This window comes from Sphaeramia orbicularis, chromosome 6, assembly GCF_902148855.1.
Source record: "Sphaeramia orbicularis chromosome 6, fSphaOr1.1, whole genome shotgun sequence".
In the NCBI taxonomy this organism is placed as follows: domain Eukaryota; kingdom Metazoa; phylum Chordata; class Actinopteri; order Kurtiformes; family Apogonidae; genus Sphaeramia; species Sphaeramia orbicularis.
The window spans coordinates 35,507,033-35,520,927 of NC_043962.1; the positions used below are offsets into that span (position 1 = coordinate 35,507,033).

General features: G+C 39.4%; 1 protein-coding gene across 2 annotated transcripts in view; it reads right to left on the reverse strand.

Annotated features, from left to right (window-relative positions):
• Positions 1-558: 558 nt before the first annotated feature.
• Positions 559-13,895, reverse strand: part of ano3 (anoctamin 3) — a 41,932-nt gene continuing 28,595 nt past the window's right edge. For both annotated transcript variants that reach the window (XM_030137155.1, XM_030137154.1), the window contains exons 9-25: positions 13,691-13,746; positions 13,471-13,592; positions 11,606-11,740; positions 11,419-11,515; positions 10,125-10,185; positions 8,343-8,425; positions 7,277-7,417; positions 6,763-6,927; positions 6,521-6,557; positions 6,298-6,409; positions 5,932-5,989; positions 5,561-5,658; positions 5,124-5,278; positions 4,857-5,009; positions 3,935-4,085; positions 3,659-3,848; positions 559-2,237 (exon numbers count right to left, since the gene is read on the reverse strand). In XM_030137155.1, the coding sequence (XP_029993015.1) occupies positions 2,055-2,237; positions 3,659-3,848; positions 3,935-4,085; positions 4,857-5,009; positions 5,124-5,278; positions 5,561-5,658; positions 5,932-5,989; positions 6,298-6,409; positions 6,521-6,557; positions 6,763-6,927; positions 7,277-7,417; positions 8,343-8,425; positions 10,125-10,185; positions 11,419-11,515; positions 11,606-11,740; positions 13,471-13,592; positions 13,691-13,746 (1,997 nt within the window). In that variant the 3' untranslated portion in view covers positions 559-2,054. The remainder of the gene's footprint in view (positions 2,238-3,658; positions 3,849-3,934; positions 4,086-4,856; positions 5,010-5,123; positions 5,279-5,560; positions 5,659-5,931; positions 5,990-6,297; positions 6,410-6,520; positions 6,558-6,762; positions 6,928-7,276; positions 7,418-8,342; positions 8,426-10,124; positions 10,186-11,418; positions 11,516-11,605; positions 11,741-13,470; positions 13,593-13,690; positions 13,747-13,895) is intronic.

Consider the following 13,895-nt stretch of genomic DNA (forward strand, 5'->3'; position numbering starts at 1 on the left):
TGCAAATGCACTGCAGTGCAAAAATATATATCTAAAAAAGCAGGATACTTTTGATTGCATCTTAGAAAATATGATAAAAAGTTGATCATCTGCAAACATTCAGAGGACACCTGAGAAATGTGGACGTTACATTGTCTTTCTGAGGGTGAAAACAAGTGAAGCCAGCACAAAGTAAAAAAGATAAAAATGTTACATACATCATAAAATGTATATACAGAGAAGAGCAAAATAAATTAGTGAAACAAATCTATTGTAGTGTGCTATTTGTGTATCATGAGAACAAGTTTTTTCAGTGCTGGGCTATGCATTAAGGGAGTGATGTTTACCTTCACTTGTTAGATATGTTTAACTTTCACGTTTACTGAGCGCAATGTGGTTAAATTTACCATCATAGGATCAACTTAACTTGTACTGAAATGCTTGAGATGAATCGAACAAGTACAAACCTCCTCATTAACACTATTCAGTCTACAATCCATCTGTATGAATACAAGAGGAAGAAATGATGAGTAAAACTCAGCCTCAAAGACAGACGTATCGCTCATGCCGCCTGTTTTCCTGAGTTCTCATTGGACAAAAACATGCTGCTGCTCTAATCCACTTCATCAGAACCGAGCACAACAAAAGGCAATGTCAGATTTAATGACCTTATTCTCCATTTTTTTTAGTATAAATGTCAAAATGCAACCGAAATGTGGTGTGACTGTTGAGTTTAATAAAGAACCGTGAGTATGTTCGTGTGCATTGGTGGATGGATGGAATTGAACATCCAAGCCACAGGTATGTCTAAGGGATCCAAGTTTAACCACGCTTCAGGGCTTCCAACAGCAAATGAAAAACAGGCTGCCAATGCAGAACGGAAGAGCAGATTTGCGGCTCCTGCATGCGACTGTATACATTGTTCATGATTGGAGTCACATTACAACGTAGTGTGTAGTGTCGGCGTATTTCCGAGCCATTAGCTGAGACCGGAGTAGGTGCTGTGGTGAGACTCACATCCAAAGCAAATCTTTACAGGAGAGTTCAAAGAGTTTACAGCGGATCATACAACCAAACGAGGAGAGAATATTTCTTGCACTTGAAAAAGCACGTGCAGCACAAACAGGCACACGTGATGTTGGTGGTACAATTGTGGTGTGCACAACTGTAGGCACAATCAAAATCGCACTAGTTAACATTTCCTCAATTCAATACAGTCAAGCTCAGCAGTAGCACAGACAGATTTACACACAGGTCACACTGAGTACAGACACTGTGAACCAGGCATCAAGACATGGAATTTGTCTATCAAAAGTTACAAAACAATATTCCCATGCAATTTATATGACTTTATAGAGAATTCTTTGTCAAATGGACTGAATGGGTGTGAATATCCTCTACCATGAGTGCTGTTGTTTATAGTTTTTTTTCTTTGCAGTTTACAAAATGGCTGCAAACATTAATAATCAGCATGCTTCTAGGGCAATATTGACATTGTCCATTGTATTTGGTAGCGACATCAACAGAATCACTAATGCAACACGGAACATTAAGTGCCACAGTAGCTCTGCCTGTTAAACAGTGACTCTTGAGAAAAAAAACAACAAAAAAACACAGCCATGCTGCAAGCGGCAGCGGACTGAAGAGTCAAAGCGAAGTGCTAGCTGCCACATAGAGTGCAGGATGGGTGCCAAAGGTGAACAGTGGTAATCTGCAGCCCTTGATCTGCATAGTAAACATTACAATTGCACAGGTTTTCCATGTGAAACCATGACACAGCACGGATCCAACAGGCAACCCACTGGATGAAGCCAGGTGAGGGATCTGGGCGGGGTAGGGAAAGGTCAAAGCAGGAAACCGAGAGCGGTGCCAACACTGAATGTGGAGCAGATGGCGATGGCGTCAAGGTTAGAGCCAGACAGGTTTAGGGGAGGATCTGATGTGGGTGTCTTTGGTGTACAGAATCAGCCAAGTGAAGCTAGACTCTCAAAGCTAAGAAACATGAATAAGCAGGAGGTGTGGAGGTCGTGCCGAGGGTTATGCAGCGTGTGGTGGAGACGTGGAGATTTAGAAAGCTAAGGCCACTCGTGGTGATAACGCCGTCCGTTCTTCTTTCTTTCTTTCTGCAGGTGCTCTAGTTCTGCTTCGTACATCATCTCTTGCATCAGGTACTTTTCCCTCCTCATTCGATCGCACAGATCCTTCGGCATGTCCGGGATGAGGTATGCAATGAACGACTTGATCCCAAACACCAGGTGCTGAGGGAGGCATGAATCATTCATGAGTTACCTTTCGCACAACTCACACTTTGCTTTGAGCATGCAATGATAATCTGAGCAGACAGAAATAAATCCACTGATGATTTTTGTACCCACAGTACAGCTCTGTTGTGTTTAAAGAATATAAAATAAGCAAGGCTCCAAGATCTACTGACAGCTAGTAGAGCCTAATTTAAACTAGGTGGGGCAGCTTTTAGCAATGAGAACAACCTACCAGGAGATCATAGATGTTCTCCAAATGTAGACATCTTAAAATTCAAGTTAAAACATTTCTCTTTTCATCAGTCTGTGACTGAGCCGCCAAACTCACACTCTGTTCTAATGTCACTTTAATTCCTCTGCACTGTGATTCTGGACTACTGTACTCATACTCTACTACTGTTTTAATCACATTAAATATCCAGCTTTCCAAGATTTAGGGGGACTTATGAAGACCCCCTTGCAGAAATGGCATAAAGTATTGCATAGTAATGTAAAGTTGAGTTGCCATGTTCCTGCAGTAAATTACTTCCTCTGTACATTATTCTATTTTATAGCAGTATTACTAGTGTACAGTGTTACAGGTGCATTTACATCAATTAATATTTTTGAGTGTGGACCACAATTTTATCCACATAACTACAAAGTCCAGAGGAAACAAAACAAGTGGAGTATGGAGGTGGAGTATGTTGGGTGTATTCAATTGGTTGAAATCTGTACATTTATTACCTGAATGTCACTAAATATTACACATTGACTCTAATAATATTTTAATGTATGATTATTATCGTTTTATTGGGATATTACTTATTGTTTATACACATTTTTATTTGCATCCTTTTTTATATTATTTCATGTAAAGCACACTGTATTCTATTTATGTAGGAAATTTGCTGTATTAATAAAACAGCTTTGCTGTGTTACTATACTAGGGTTGAATAATCAGTCAAAACACTGTGTATTAAATAAGACATTGGCCAAGTGCAATATCTAGACTACAGTAGTTGCATCTTTAATAAAGGTAAAATGTAACACAACATACTCTGATAAATGAAGCGTTGTGGTGTTATACAGATGAGTCACCATGAGTAATCATAGTCTACAGATATGACAGAACACTGTATGCTTGATTGATTCAGTGCTTAGGAAAGATCATATCATCATTTTATGACATTTTTCAGCATAAAAATGATGGAATCAGTGGATACTAAATGTAAAAATTACCATACCTACTGAAATTGTGATTTGTATCACAGCCACAATATTTGTCAAAGTAATTGTGTTACTGTCTTCCAAATTGTTCTGCCCTGCATCATATCAGAATTTCTTTACTGTATAGTACAAATTGCTTTTGACATATTGGGAATTTGCTTTAGCTGCTGGTAAACACACAGGAATATGAATGTGAAGACCTGACAGACCTCGAAGACGATGATGAAGGCCAGCCTGGCTGCTAAGACATGCCAGAACTGCAGGGTGAATTCATACGGCACTGTGCTCCAGGGCGTCGCTCTGTAGTCTCTATACCTGCAGTATCTATGCTGGCTGTTGTTCCTATTCTCACCCATGTCAAACACAGACAGACTGCTGTTCATGTAGCCTTGCAAACACCTGAGGGAGAAAAGACACGATCAGAATAAAACACAAACTGCTGAGCCAAATACTCGTAATGCCTATGTATGAGATTCAGTTCTTACTCATCGCCATGGTGCGGCCCCTTATCTGCACAAGGGCCATATTTAAAAGCGTAAACAAAGCGAGGGATGTAGTCAGAAGTGATGGCTATGACAAAGGCATTGGTGATGACAGCCAGCACGCCGATACCCTCGAGAATCCCATGCCAAATACCTAACAGATAAAACAGAGCACAATAAACTTCATTGTACCAGGACTGTAGATTGAAAATAATAACTATTATTTTGTAATGAGATTTGCAATGCCAGCCACTTGATGAGCGCACTTACCCTCCTCTGCTTCATTTACTACTTCTCAATTAATAATTTACCACAATAGGTTTCAACAGCCTCTAGAAGGACATTATGCTTTCAGATTCACATTCAGCTGAGTATCCAGATAGATTGTATATAGTACATAATACAGCCATTATTTGCTCTGTTCAAAGTAAATCATGTTTCTGGCTGCTGACAGTCTATTTAGGCTCATCACTGGACAGAAATCTCTCCCTGCCTTTATTGCCCTGTCTGTTTGTGATCAGTAAACGTCATTCCAAATGTTATAAACTCAGAAAAAAACTCTGTTCTTTGATTCTGTGTGACTGACGCTAACTGTGATCATTATGCCTTAGGAATTTCTAATTGTTTCAGGGTGGATTCTTCTTGAATTACAGGACACCATGCCACAAGAAGCCCATATTATATGGCTGTTGGGTGGTGTTTGTAATCATATGGGGGTGGGAGGGGCTGGTGGGGGGCAAGAGCAACATATGGCAGTGCAGAGACAGACAATATAGGAACATATGTATCTCCATAGGATGGATGGAAAATGTTTCATTCCTTCAACTTTTGCTGTTGGAAAAAATACCTCTGATCCAAACAGGAAAAGGCAAACTGTGTGAGAGATACTGAGGAGGTTTGGCAGCTGATCACAGATCAGACTGACCTATGTCAGTTGCTCGGGCAGGCATGGGTCTCCTCCACTGGGTGACAAACTTATAGGCGTCAAGACGAATCTCAATAATGTTGTTGAGCAGAGCGAGGAGTGGAGCCAGAGGGAACGCTGCTACAAAGATGGTGGTGAAGCCAAACTGGAGAACTGCAGAAGAATGGAACAAACGGCTGTAAAACTGGCACAAACAACGTTAATATTTTAGCAACAGACATCATTTGTATTGGCTCTCGGAAGGTAAAATATCAAAGAAGCTTGTACCCATTTCTAGGTATTCATCCACCAGTCCATGAGCGTTCATCGGCTGCAGATTCCAGTCTTTGTCCCATTGTGGAAGCTGGGCTTTATTCTCGACATTCTGCCCTCCACCACCTCCTTTCTTCATCTTCCTCCGAGACCACCAATTCTGCAGCAAACTGAAAATGCACCAAGTAGCTAACTGTCAACTCAAGGCAATTATTTCTGACAATCCACTGAGCGCTGCAGGAGCCATTTAACTAAGCCCTGCACAAAAGGATTTCATGTGTTTCAGCAGGAGAAGAGCCTTTTCATATGTTAATGAGCTAAAAGGACAAAAATTATACAGACATTAGGTTAAGGTTCGTAAAATGCCTATCATGTGAATTTATAGCACTTAGGGTTAAAAATGGCATTCCTAATGGTTCTAAGAGAAGAAACACATTATTATAATTACTTACGGATAACCAAGCTCCATGAAGTTGTTCCAGATTTGTTTAAAGAACATGATGACTCCCATTTGCAGGCACAAATCAATCAAACAGCCGCTGGGGTGACACTGGGAGAAATGCATTTATATAAGAAACTGTGACATCCACATTTCATGCTTAGTAATTCTAATCTGTGAGCAAATTCTAGGACCTACGCCGTCCCATTCTGCTTCTCATCATTAAAACTAAAAATCCTCATAATTACATGACACATTCAGGTGAACAATTACAGTGATAAAAATAGCTGAAAATTTGAAACATATCTGAAAGGATGCTACAATAATTAGTCCAGGCATTGCTGAAATAATCACCCACTTATTGTTATGTGTAATTGCACTCACCTCCTCCAGCCTCCATCGATTGAAGAGTTTATTGTATTTTCCCGGCCTGCCAGCAAACCTGAACAGATTGAGATTGGCAACGTTAGCTGTGAAATTCAATCAGAGAAAACTAATGAAGTCAGAGCAGGAAAAAAAGGACATTATAGGTGTTAATTATGCCCGATTAGCATGGTCACATTACAAAGCATGACAGTATTGTGTAAATGCAGAAACATGAGGGCTAAAAATAACCACAGTGAGAAGGGGAAGGGGGAAGAAGTCTTGGCAGATGTCGTGACATGGGAGTTTGAAACAAAACATCTTTTCACAAGCCCACATTAAACACACTGTAAACAGGAACTGTAGAGTTCATGGCAGTGAGCCTACCTTCCAAGAAAGAAAGCGATGTAAAATGTGGAACTGTTCAAATTCACAAACTGGAACAGGAACATCTTCAGAGCAAAGCTGTTCTCCCACTCAGACTCAGTCCGTGGGTGCTCTGATGGGGGGGCAGAATAGGGGTTGTGGGGTGGATGAGGGAAAGAATAAATGCCAAACATCTGGGAAGAAAGAAAGATGTAAATGCATACGCAACGTGGACGATACTCACCTAAATTTGTCAGCAGGTAGGCCACTTTTTCATACACCTGAAAAATAGTAATAGTCACAAACATCAGCAAGTAAAAGTGGGAGAGTGATGACGATGATAAAAAGAGTCACAGTGCAAACAGACAGTGTTTCAGGCTGTGGAAGAGACAACCCCTGGAACACAGTTATGAATAAATGTTTCATGAACCATTTGTTGGGAGAGAAAATGTGAATGTTCCAGATGATGCTTGTCCAGACACCCACCACATTGAGAGACATGATGATCATAAAGTTAATGCAGACGCCACTGCCAGAGGTGGCAAACTGCCAGTTTTTCTTCACAAAATACCAGTTGAAGGAAGCAAACTTCTCCATTGCAATAAGACGGAAAACCACCACAGCAAACACAGCTGTCAGGACAAGGGAGATCTATGTAGAAATAAGGAAACAAAACAGAAGAAAAATTAAAAACAGTGGTTTGGAATAAATTAAAACATGCTTTATCATTTGAAAGCATACAAATGAAAACACACTGATTAGGGATGGATTAAATATGCAAATGAACCAAACTAATCATTCACTCCTTGCCATTAAACTGGAGAAATAAGGCTACATCTGTGACATCCTTTCATGCAGCCTTTGTCCAGCAGGGGGAGATGTTATGCTATTGTTCTGCTGGTACTTTACTTGGCTCTAAAGGTGGCACCCAGATACCTTTGAGCTCACTCTGAGGATGAAGCCCAAAAGGACAGATTATTGAAAGCTCAAAGGGTTTTACCATGAAGAATATCCCGGACACAGACACCATGAGCCGACTGAGTTTGTCTGAGAAGGGCTGGAAAGGCTCGGGTTTGCCAGAGATGGGGTTGACTCTCTCCATCCTGGAATACTTGGCTTCAAATTGAGGCCGAAGCTCCTCCTGAATCACAAGAGAGATTCCTACATGAACTACTGAACTACAGCTGTGTTTACAGAGTCACACTGAGAGCAAATACAGCAGGAACAAAGCAGATAGAATGTATTTGTTAGTGTTGGGGAGGTAATGTTAAAATGTAGAAAGGAAATGTGAGAATTTTGATTATTTGACCAAATTATTGTAAATACTTTTAATTACTTAAAGGTTGTGAAATGATTATTTTCACTGTTGAGTAATCTGCTAATTATTTTCCCAATCAGTTGATTAATTGCTTGGAACCCAAATATATTCACTTCACTGACACAGAGGAAGAAGGAAACCAGAAAATAAACACATTTAAAAAGGTGAACTCAAAACAGTTGGATTTTTTTTTAATAATTACCAATTATTTTGTATTACTTTTCTTGCAAAAGTCATCAGGTCGTGATATTCTAGGTGATGTTGAAAGAACAATTTGTCTGAGATATGATGAGCATTTCCCATTCGGTACTGATTCAGCAAACAAATTAATCTTTATTATAAATTATGAACTGTTTTTTAGTCCCTCATCTTTGAATGGGCACAAACCTAACCATAGAAATTTTATTAAACAACCTTATCATATAATAATAAAATATAATCCAACAAATACATATTAGCCAACATTGCTGAATGCCGTCTTTTGTGCAGATGGACTCATGGCAGTCAAAAAGGCACACACCAATGTTCAGTCGATATATTGGCACGTCCCTATCTTTGACTTACAATTGAACATTTCAATTCAGTTCATGCACTAATGCATATATTGTCCATTCAGCCTATATATTCCAAGATATGATTATTGCTCCATATTGCCCAGCCCTAGCAGATGGACAAACAGATATAAATGTATGGAAATTGTGAGGCAATCAAATGATAACTGATCTATTCATGGATATTGCTGATGCACCTCTTCTTCCTCCCAATCAATGAGATCCCAGTCATAAGTCAGTTCTGCCCTCCTCCTTTTCCAGAACTCCAGGAATACCGTGGCTGCAGGGGGAATATGAAACAGGGTCAGGAATCACTCACTTTATTGATCAGCATTGATATGTTGAGTGCAGTGAGCTATTTGCTGAGGAGACAATGCACATCACAGTCAGATATCCTGAGTGGAACCATTAAGAAAAAAGATTATAGCCAGTTCACAAACTAATCTGTAGTGGACTCAAGGAAAGATCGCAACAGCAAAAAGGGCTTTATTTGTTTCCGCCAAACTGTGTTTTCGTCAGATAAGATCCATTTTGTGCTGAAAGCCCTTAAAATAAAGTGTTCTTTGGACAGTCTTCAGTCTGGAGGCATGTTTTTTTCTCCTTTGTTTTGCTCTCCATTGTTATTTGAGCTTCACACGACGCCCAAAATGAGGCTTATAATCTTCTTCCGTCGAGACTTTTCATGTAATCTGGTTTAATGACACTGGAAAAAATGTTTTTTATAAGAACTATGAGGCATTAACACTGAAAAATCATCTCTTGTGTGGTTTGATACATGTGGAAAACATGGTCATCGAAGCACAAGCGCAGTGACAGATGGACGACAACGTCAGTGGAAAGTGAAAAGTGCAAAGACAAAGACAAGCAGCCGGCTGTAACACTACACCACTGATTCACTTCTTTTGTCAGTTTCCATTAAGTACACATGTAGATATAATGCAAGATACTTTAGCGGAGATCTGGACATGTAATGAAAAACGACATGAGGGTTCACTCACTGCTGCCTAGACCCTAATATAGCACTGTGAGTTGAGTTCAGTTTGAGCATTTAGTATCTTTTTGTGTTAATATATTAAAACCAAACAGATAAATATAAGCAATTAATATACGTTTTGGACACACAACAGAAATTACGGGCCAAAAAAACTCCAGAAATGAATCAGAAGAACTTTGTGCAGAGAAATATGTTGAAGTTTAATATAGCTTGACCCACTTTTGTTCAAGAGAGAGAGAAACGCAGCCTTTTCAGATGCCTACACTGGGTCCCTTGAGGAAACCAATTTTTCATCTCTATCCCGCGCACACTCAGACACCACAGACCCAGAGTGCACTCGGCGGCACGGTACAGCTACTTTAGACCACATTGCCAAAAGCTTTAATGCAGGATTCAGTGCTACAGAGTATTGTCAGAGAGGCTGGATGGACCTCCCTCAACTCTCCAGCTCTCCTTGGCCTTCATTTAGCCCAAACACAGAACACAGTGTGCCAAGTGATCCCTTTGGGCAGAGGTGATTATTTACCTCAGTGGCAGAATGATGGATCTGGGCCAGTGATGCAAAGTAAAACACTCTCTATAATACAAAGGGATTCAAGCTGTAAGAGCAAAAGCTGAAATATATCACAATCGCGGTGCAGTTCTTCAAGTCCTGACACCTGCATGACACAGACTCTGGAGAGATCTTTAATTATCCGAGTAACTGCATCAGGAGGACACAGATAGTGAGTGTAGACATCCACCGACCATGAAACCTGAGCGTGATTTATTTGTAACTGTACCAGGATCTCTTGTGTTTGCAGTGCAGAGTGTTTACTGCATTAAATTCTCTAGTGAAAGGCTTAATGTGTTTGGAGGAGTTGAGTGGAGAGTTGGAAGCATAAGCGCTAACAGTCGATCAGACATGTTTTGAGCAGAGAATGATGTCATACAACAAGCATTTTTAAACAGTGTTAGTAATGGATGAACCACAGCTTCTACCTACCCCAAATAGCCATGAAGATCGCAAAGAACACAGTGCCGCCGTTGTCAAACAGATGTGTAACCTGGAAATGAAGCAAATTTTGTAATAAATCAGATGTTATGTATTAAATTAGTTATACTTACAGAGGCACATAGGTGGATTTTTTTTTACTGGGGCATAATAACATCAAGTTTTATCATCTTTATGTTCAAATTATGCCACTCATCACTATATTAAGGCTTACGTTGACAGTTTTTTGGCATCACTGGACAAAAATTCCGTAATAACTTTACTGCATATTGTAATTAAAGTGGTTTCACAAGAAAGTAGACCTCATCTTGGCTCTGTTTTCAGCCTTTCATAACTCTATCCTCTGACGGAACATTTTAGCCAGCCATAAGTTTTTTCAGGACATAAAAATGGGTGATAAACAATAGGGCAACCATCATATTTTGATTTTGCTTTTCCATAGCAGCAGAAGCATAGTGGTGTCATTTATCTTTGTACAGAGTTTACTTTCAGGACACAGAGCAGAGAGCTGCAAGAAGAGGATGCGTATTTTCAATTCTGGTGTTTTCTTTTCCTGACTTCAGCCTATTGCAGCTTTAAGTATTATCAGTCCTATCTCTCTGCAAGACAGAAATATATTTATGAAAAATGATTTAGCCTGTTGCAGCTTTAAGTATTATCAGTCCTATCTCTCTGCAAGACAGAAATATATTTATGAAAATGATTATCCAAGTCCCGTGACCCTAGTGAGGATAAAGCGGGTTCAGAAAATGAATGAATGAATTATCCAAGTATTGATTTTTTTTTTACTACAAATCTGAGCACATAAATTGTGAAAATGGATTAGACATTTTGCAGCTAAAATAAGTTCAGTTGTGGAAAAAATTATTAGACCATCAAAAGTCATCAAAAACAATAATTATGCAATCGAGTACTAACTCCTGTGTGTATCATGTGACTAAAACAGACAGAAAAGAAAACATGGAATGTCTAAAAGCGCTGTTTTTGTCAGTACAATGCCATAGCTATTAATGTAAGAACTTAAGTGATTTTGGTTTTTATCGAGAAAACATGGAAAATGGATAGATATCAGCTCTGAAATAAAACTCTTATGAGCTATTTTTGTTGTTATCATTATATTTGTCCAAACAAATGTACCTTTAGTTGTATCAGGCATTAAAATGAACAAAAAATTGAAGAAAACAAGGGTGGTCTAATAATTTTTTCCGCGACTGTATGTTGCACAAAGCTAGGCAAAGCTACAAACTCCCCTGCAATTACAGGATAAAATTAGACCTGCACTGACCTTGGCATAGACACAACTGTCACTCAGCGTCCATGGATCGCAGGTGTCCTCACACATTGGACACATGATGGTAGTGTTGGCTTCACAAATTTCTTTACTGATGGGACAATGATTTAGACATTAATTTTATATTAGGATTAGAGGGTGTATGTAATATCCATGTGCAGCGCTGAGGGAGCAAACTGACCTGACTTGGCTGGAGTCCATGGTGAAGAGGCCATAGAGGAAGACAAAAACGCCAACCAGGGCTGCAGGGATCAACATGCCAGTGTACCAGCCCAACCATGCAAAGTAAAGACCGATTTTCTCCCCAAAATACCGTCTGTGAGAGAAAAAAGACAGAGTTTGCAAAACATGTTCACTTCTGTTTTTAAGCTTTGTATTTGTAGTTTTAGATCTTTAGGGTTTATGCTTGTACTTTGATGTTTTATAGTGGGTATAATCTACCCCATTTCAGCACATTGACTTTTTATACTGTTGTATTCTGCTTTGTCAAACTTTAATAAATGAAACTCTGAAGCTCTGATTTACGGCTGTGTTTGTGGGTGCACATAGAGAACTATAAGGTAGCCTTGGTGGGCTAATGAATAAGGGGCTGTTGGACTAAAAGGTCACACTGGATTTGCTACTATGGGAAATGAATCAATAGCTTTATCTGCTTCCTAAACCACAGCTGTCAAGGTGCCCTTGAGCAAGGCGGATATTTCACAGCTGCTCAAGGGAAGCGGCCCAATGGGGAAAAAAACAGAATCAGGCAACTCCCTGGAGTAAACAGAATGTAATGCTACATTAACAACAGGACAGGACTTGTCAACAAACACAAACATTACTATCTCTGTAATGATTTCTCAAAACCAGAATTTATGGGTTTTTTTTTAATCTTTTGTAGTGGCGGTTGCTTCCACAGTCTTCAACAATACTGATCCATACTGTGAAATAACAATTTAAATGAGAAACTGCTACTATATGAAACACTGTAGAGCCAATAGCCAGTGTATTTTTAGATAATTAATGTCCTTACAGACTGATGAAAAAACTGCTGAGATGTCCAGGGTTTCTGTAAGTTTCAGCAAATTCAATTTACGCCTTTTCAAAAGCTTTGTGACACCATTATGAAAGCAATTTATGAACTATTTCTCAGCCAGATCTTGTTGAACTTGCACTTATTGATATTAGATGACAGTAACAATTTTATCTTGCAACACATGGATGTGATCCAGTAAATTCTGACTGACCTGGCAAAATCGTATTTAAGACACTTTAAGGTCTGAAATTCAGTGAATACATTGTAGCTCTTAATACTTTTTAGGGGCCTGTGGAAACACTGGAATCACTGATGGATTTCTATATAGTATAATTCTGCCAAGATCAAGTTCTGCGCAAGTTCATTATAACAACAACATATCATTTTCTAAACCATATCCTCTACATCCTGAGAGTCAGCTAGAATTTCCCAAAAATAAATATAGAACTTTTGACTCTTTCACATAAGAGAAATCTTTGTATTCACATTCTTTCCAAAAGTCCATTAAAAGATTAATATCATCTCTGTCTGTCAAAACTGCAGCTGAAGCCAGCAGGCGGTTATCTTAGCTTATAGCATAATAACTGGAAACAGAGGGAAACAGCAGCTAGCTCTGTCCAAAGCTAAAAAACCTGCCAATGTCAAATAGCTCACTGCTGTCTTGTTTGATTAACCATACACAAACACAAAAAAACATGGCAATTTGAGGTTTTAGAGGCACTTAACTTAGTTTCCAGTGTGTCTCCAATCAATCTAATTGCCTCTTGGCTGTAGCTCTTTATGTAAAGCACAGACATGAGAGTGGTGTCAATCTCATCGTGCAGTAAGAAAATGAAAAAACCTGTTTCCAACATGAACAATAGTCATGTATTGAATACAAAAAGGGGAACAAGTGGGTCAGTCTTTGCTCATTTTAACAACTTCCTCAGTTCGATCAAAGACGAGCTGATATTTCTAAGCAGAACACTACTGCTCATACATCCAAAAACAGCTTGTGATGCTGTGTCATCTGCCCCGGAGCTGGTTACCTGATGAGGTCCAGAGGCTGGTATTTGTACCAGATCCCCCAGCGGGCCCAGCGCTCATACAGGAGGTGCCTGTGGTTCTGCGCACCATGTGTCTTAATAGGATGTCTGCTCTTATAACCACCCTGATGAGACAAAAGAACAGGTGATATCAGAAATGGAATTTTACAGTTTGACTTCATTCACAGCAAGTTTTCAGCACAAATAATGAAGATCTTCTTACCTCATGTGGGGGAAATGCAGCCTCATATGTGTTGTTTCCCAGTAACCGGTTGATACCTGCGGCAGAATAAAGCACATTTACTTTTATGTCCAAGGATAAACATAGGGTCATACCATGTCAGATCACAGTTTAACTGGACTAGACCATGTAATTATGGACTTCTGCAATATTGAGCAGTTGTGTTTTTAATCCTGTACAGCATTAG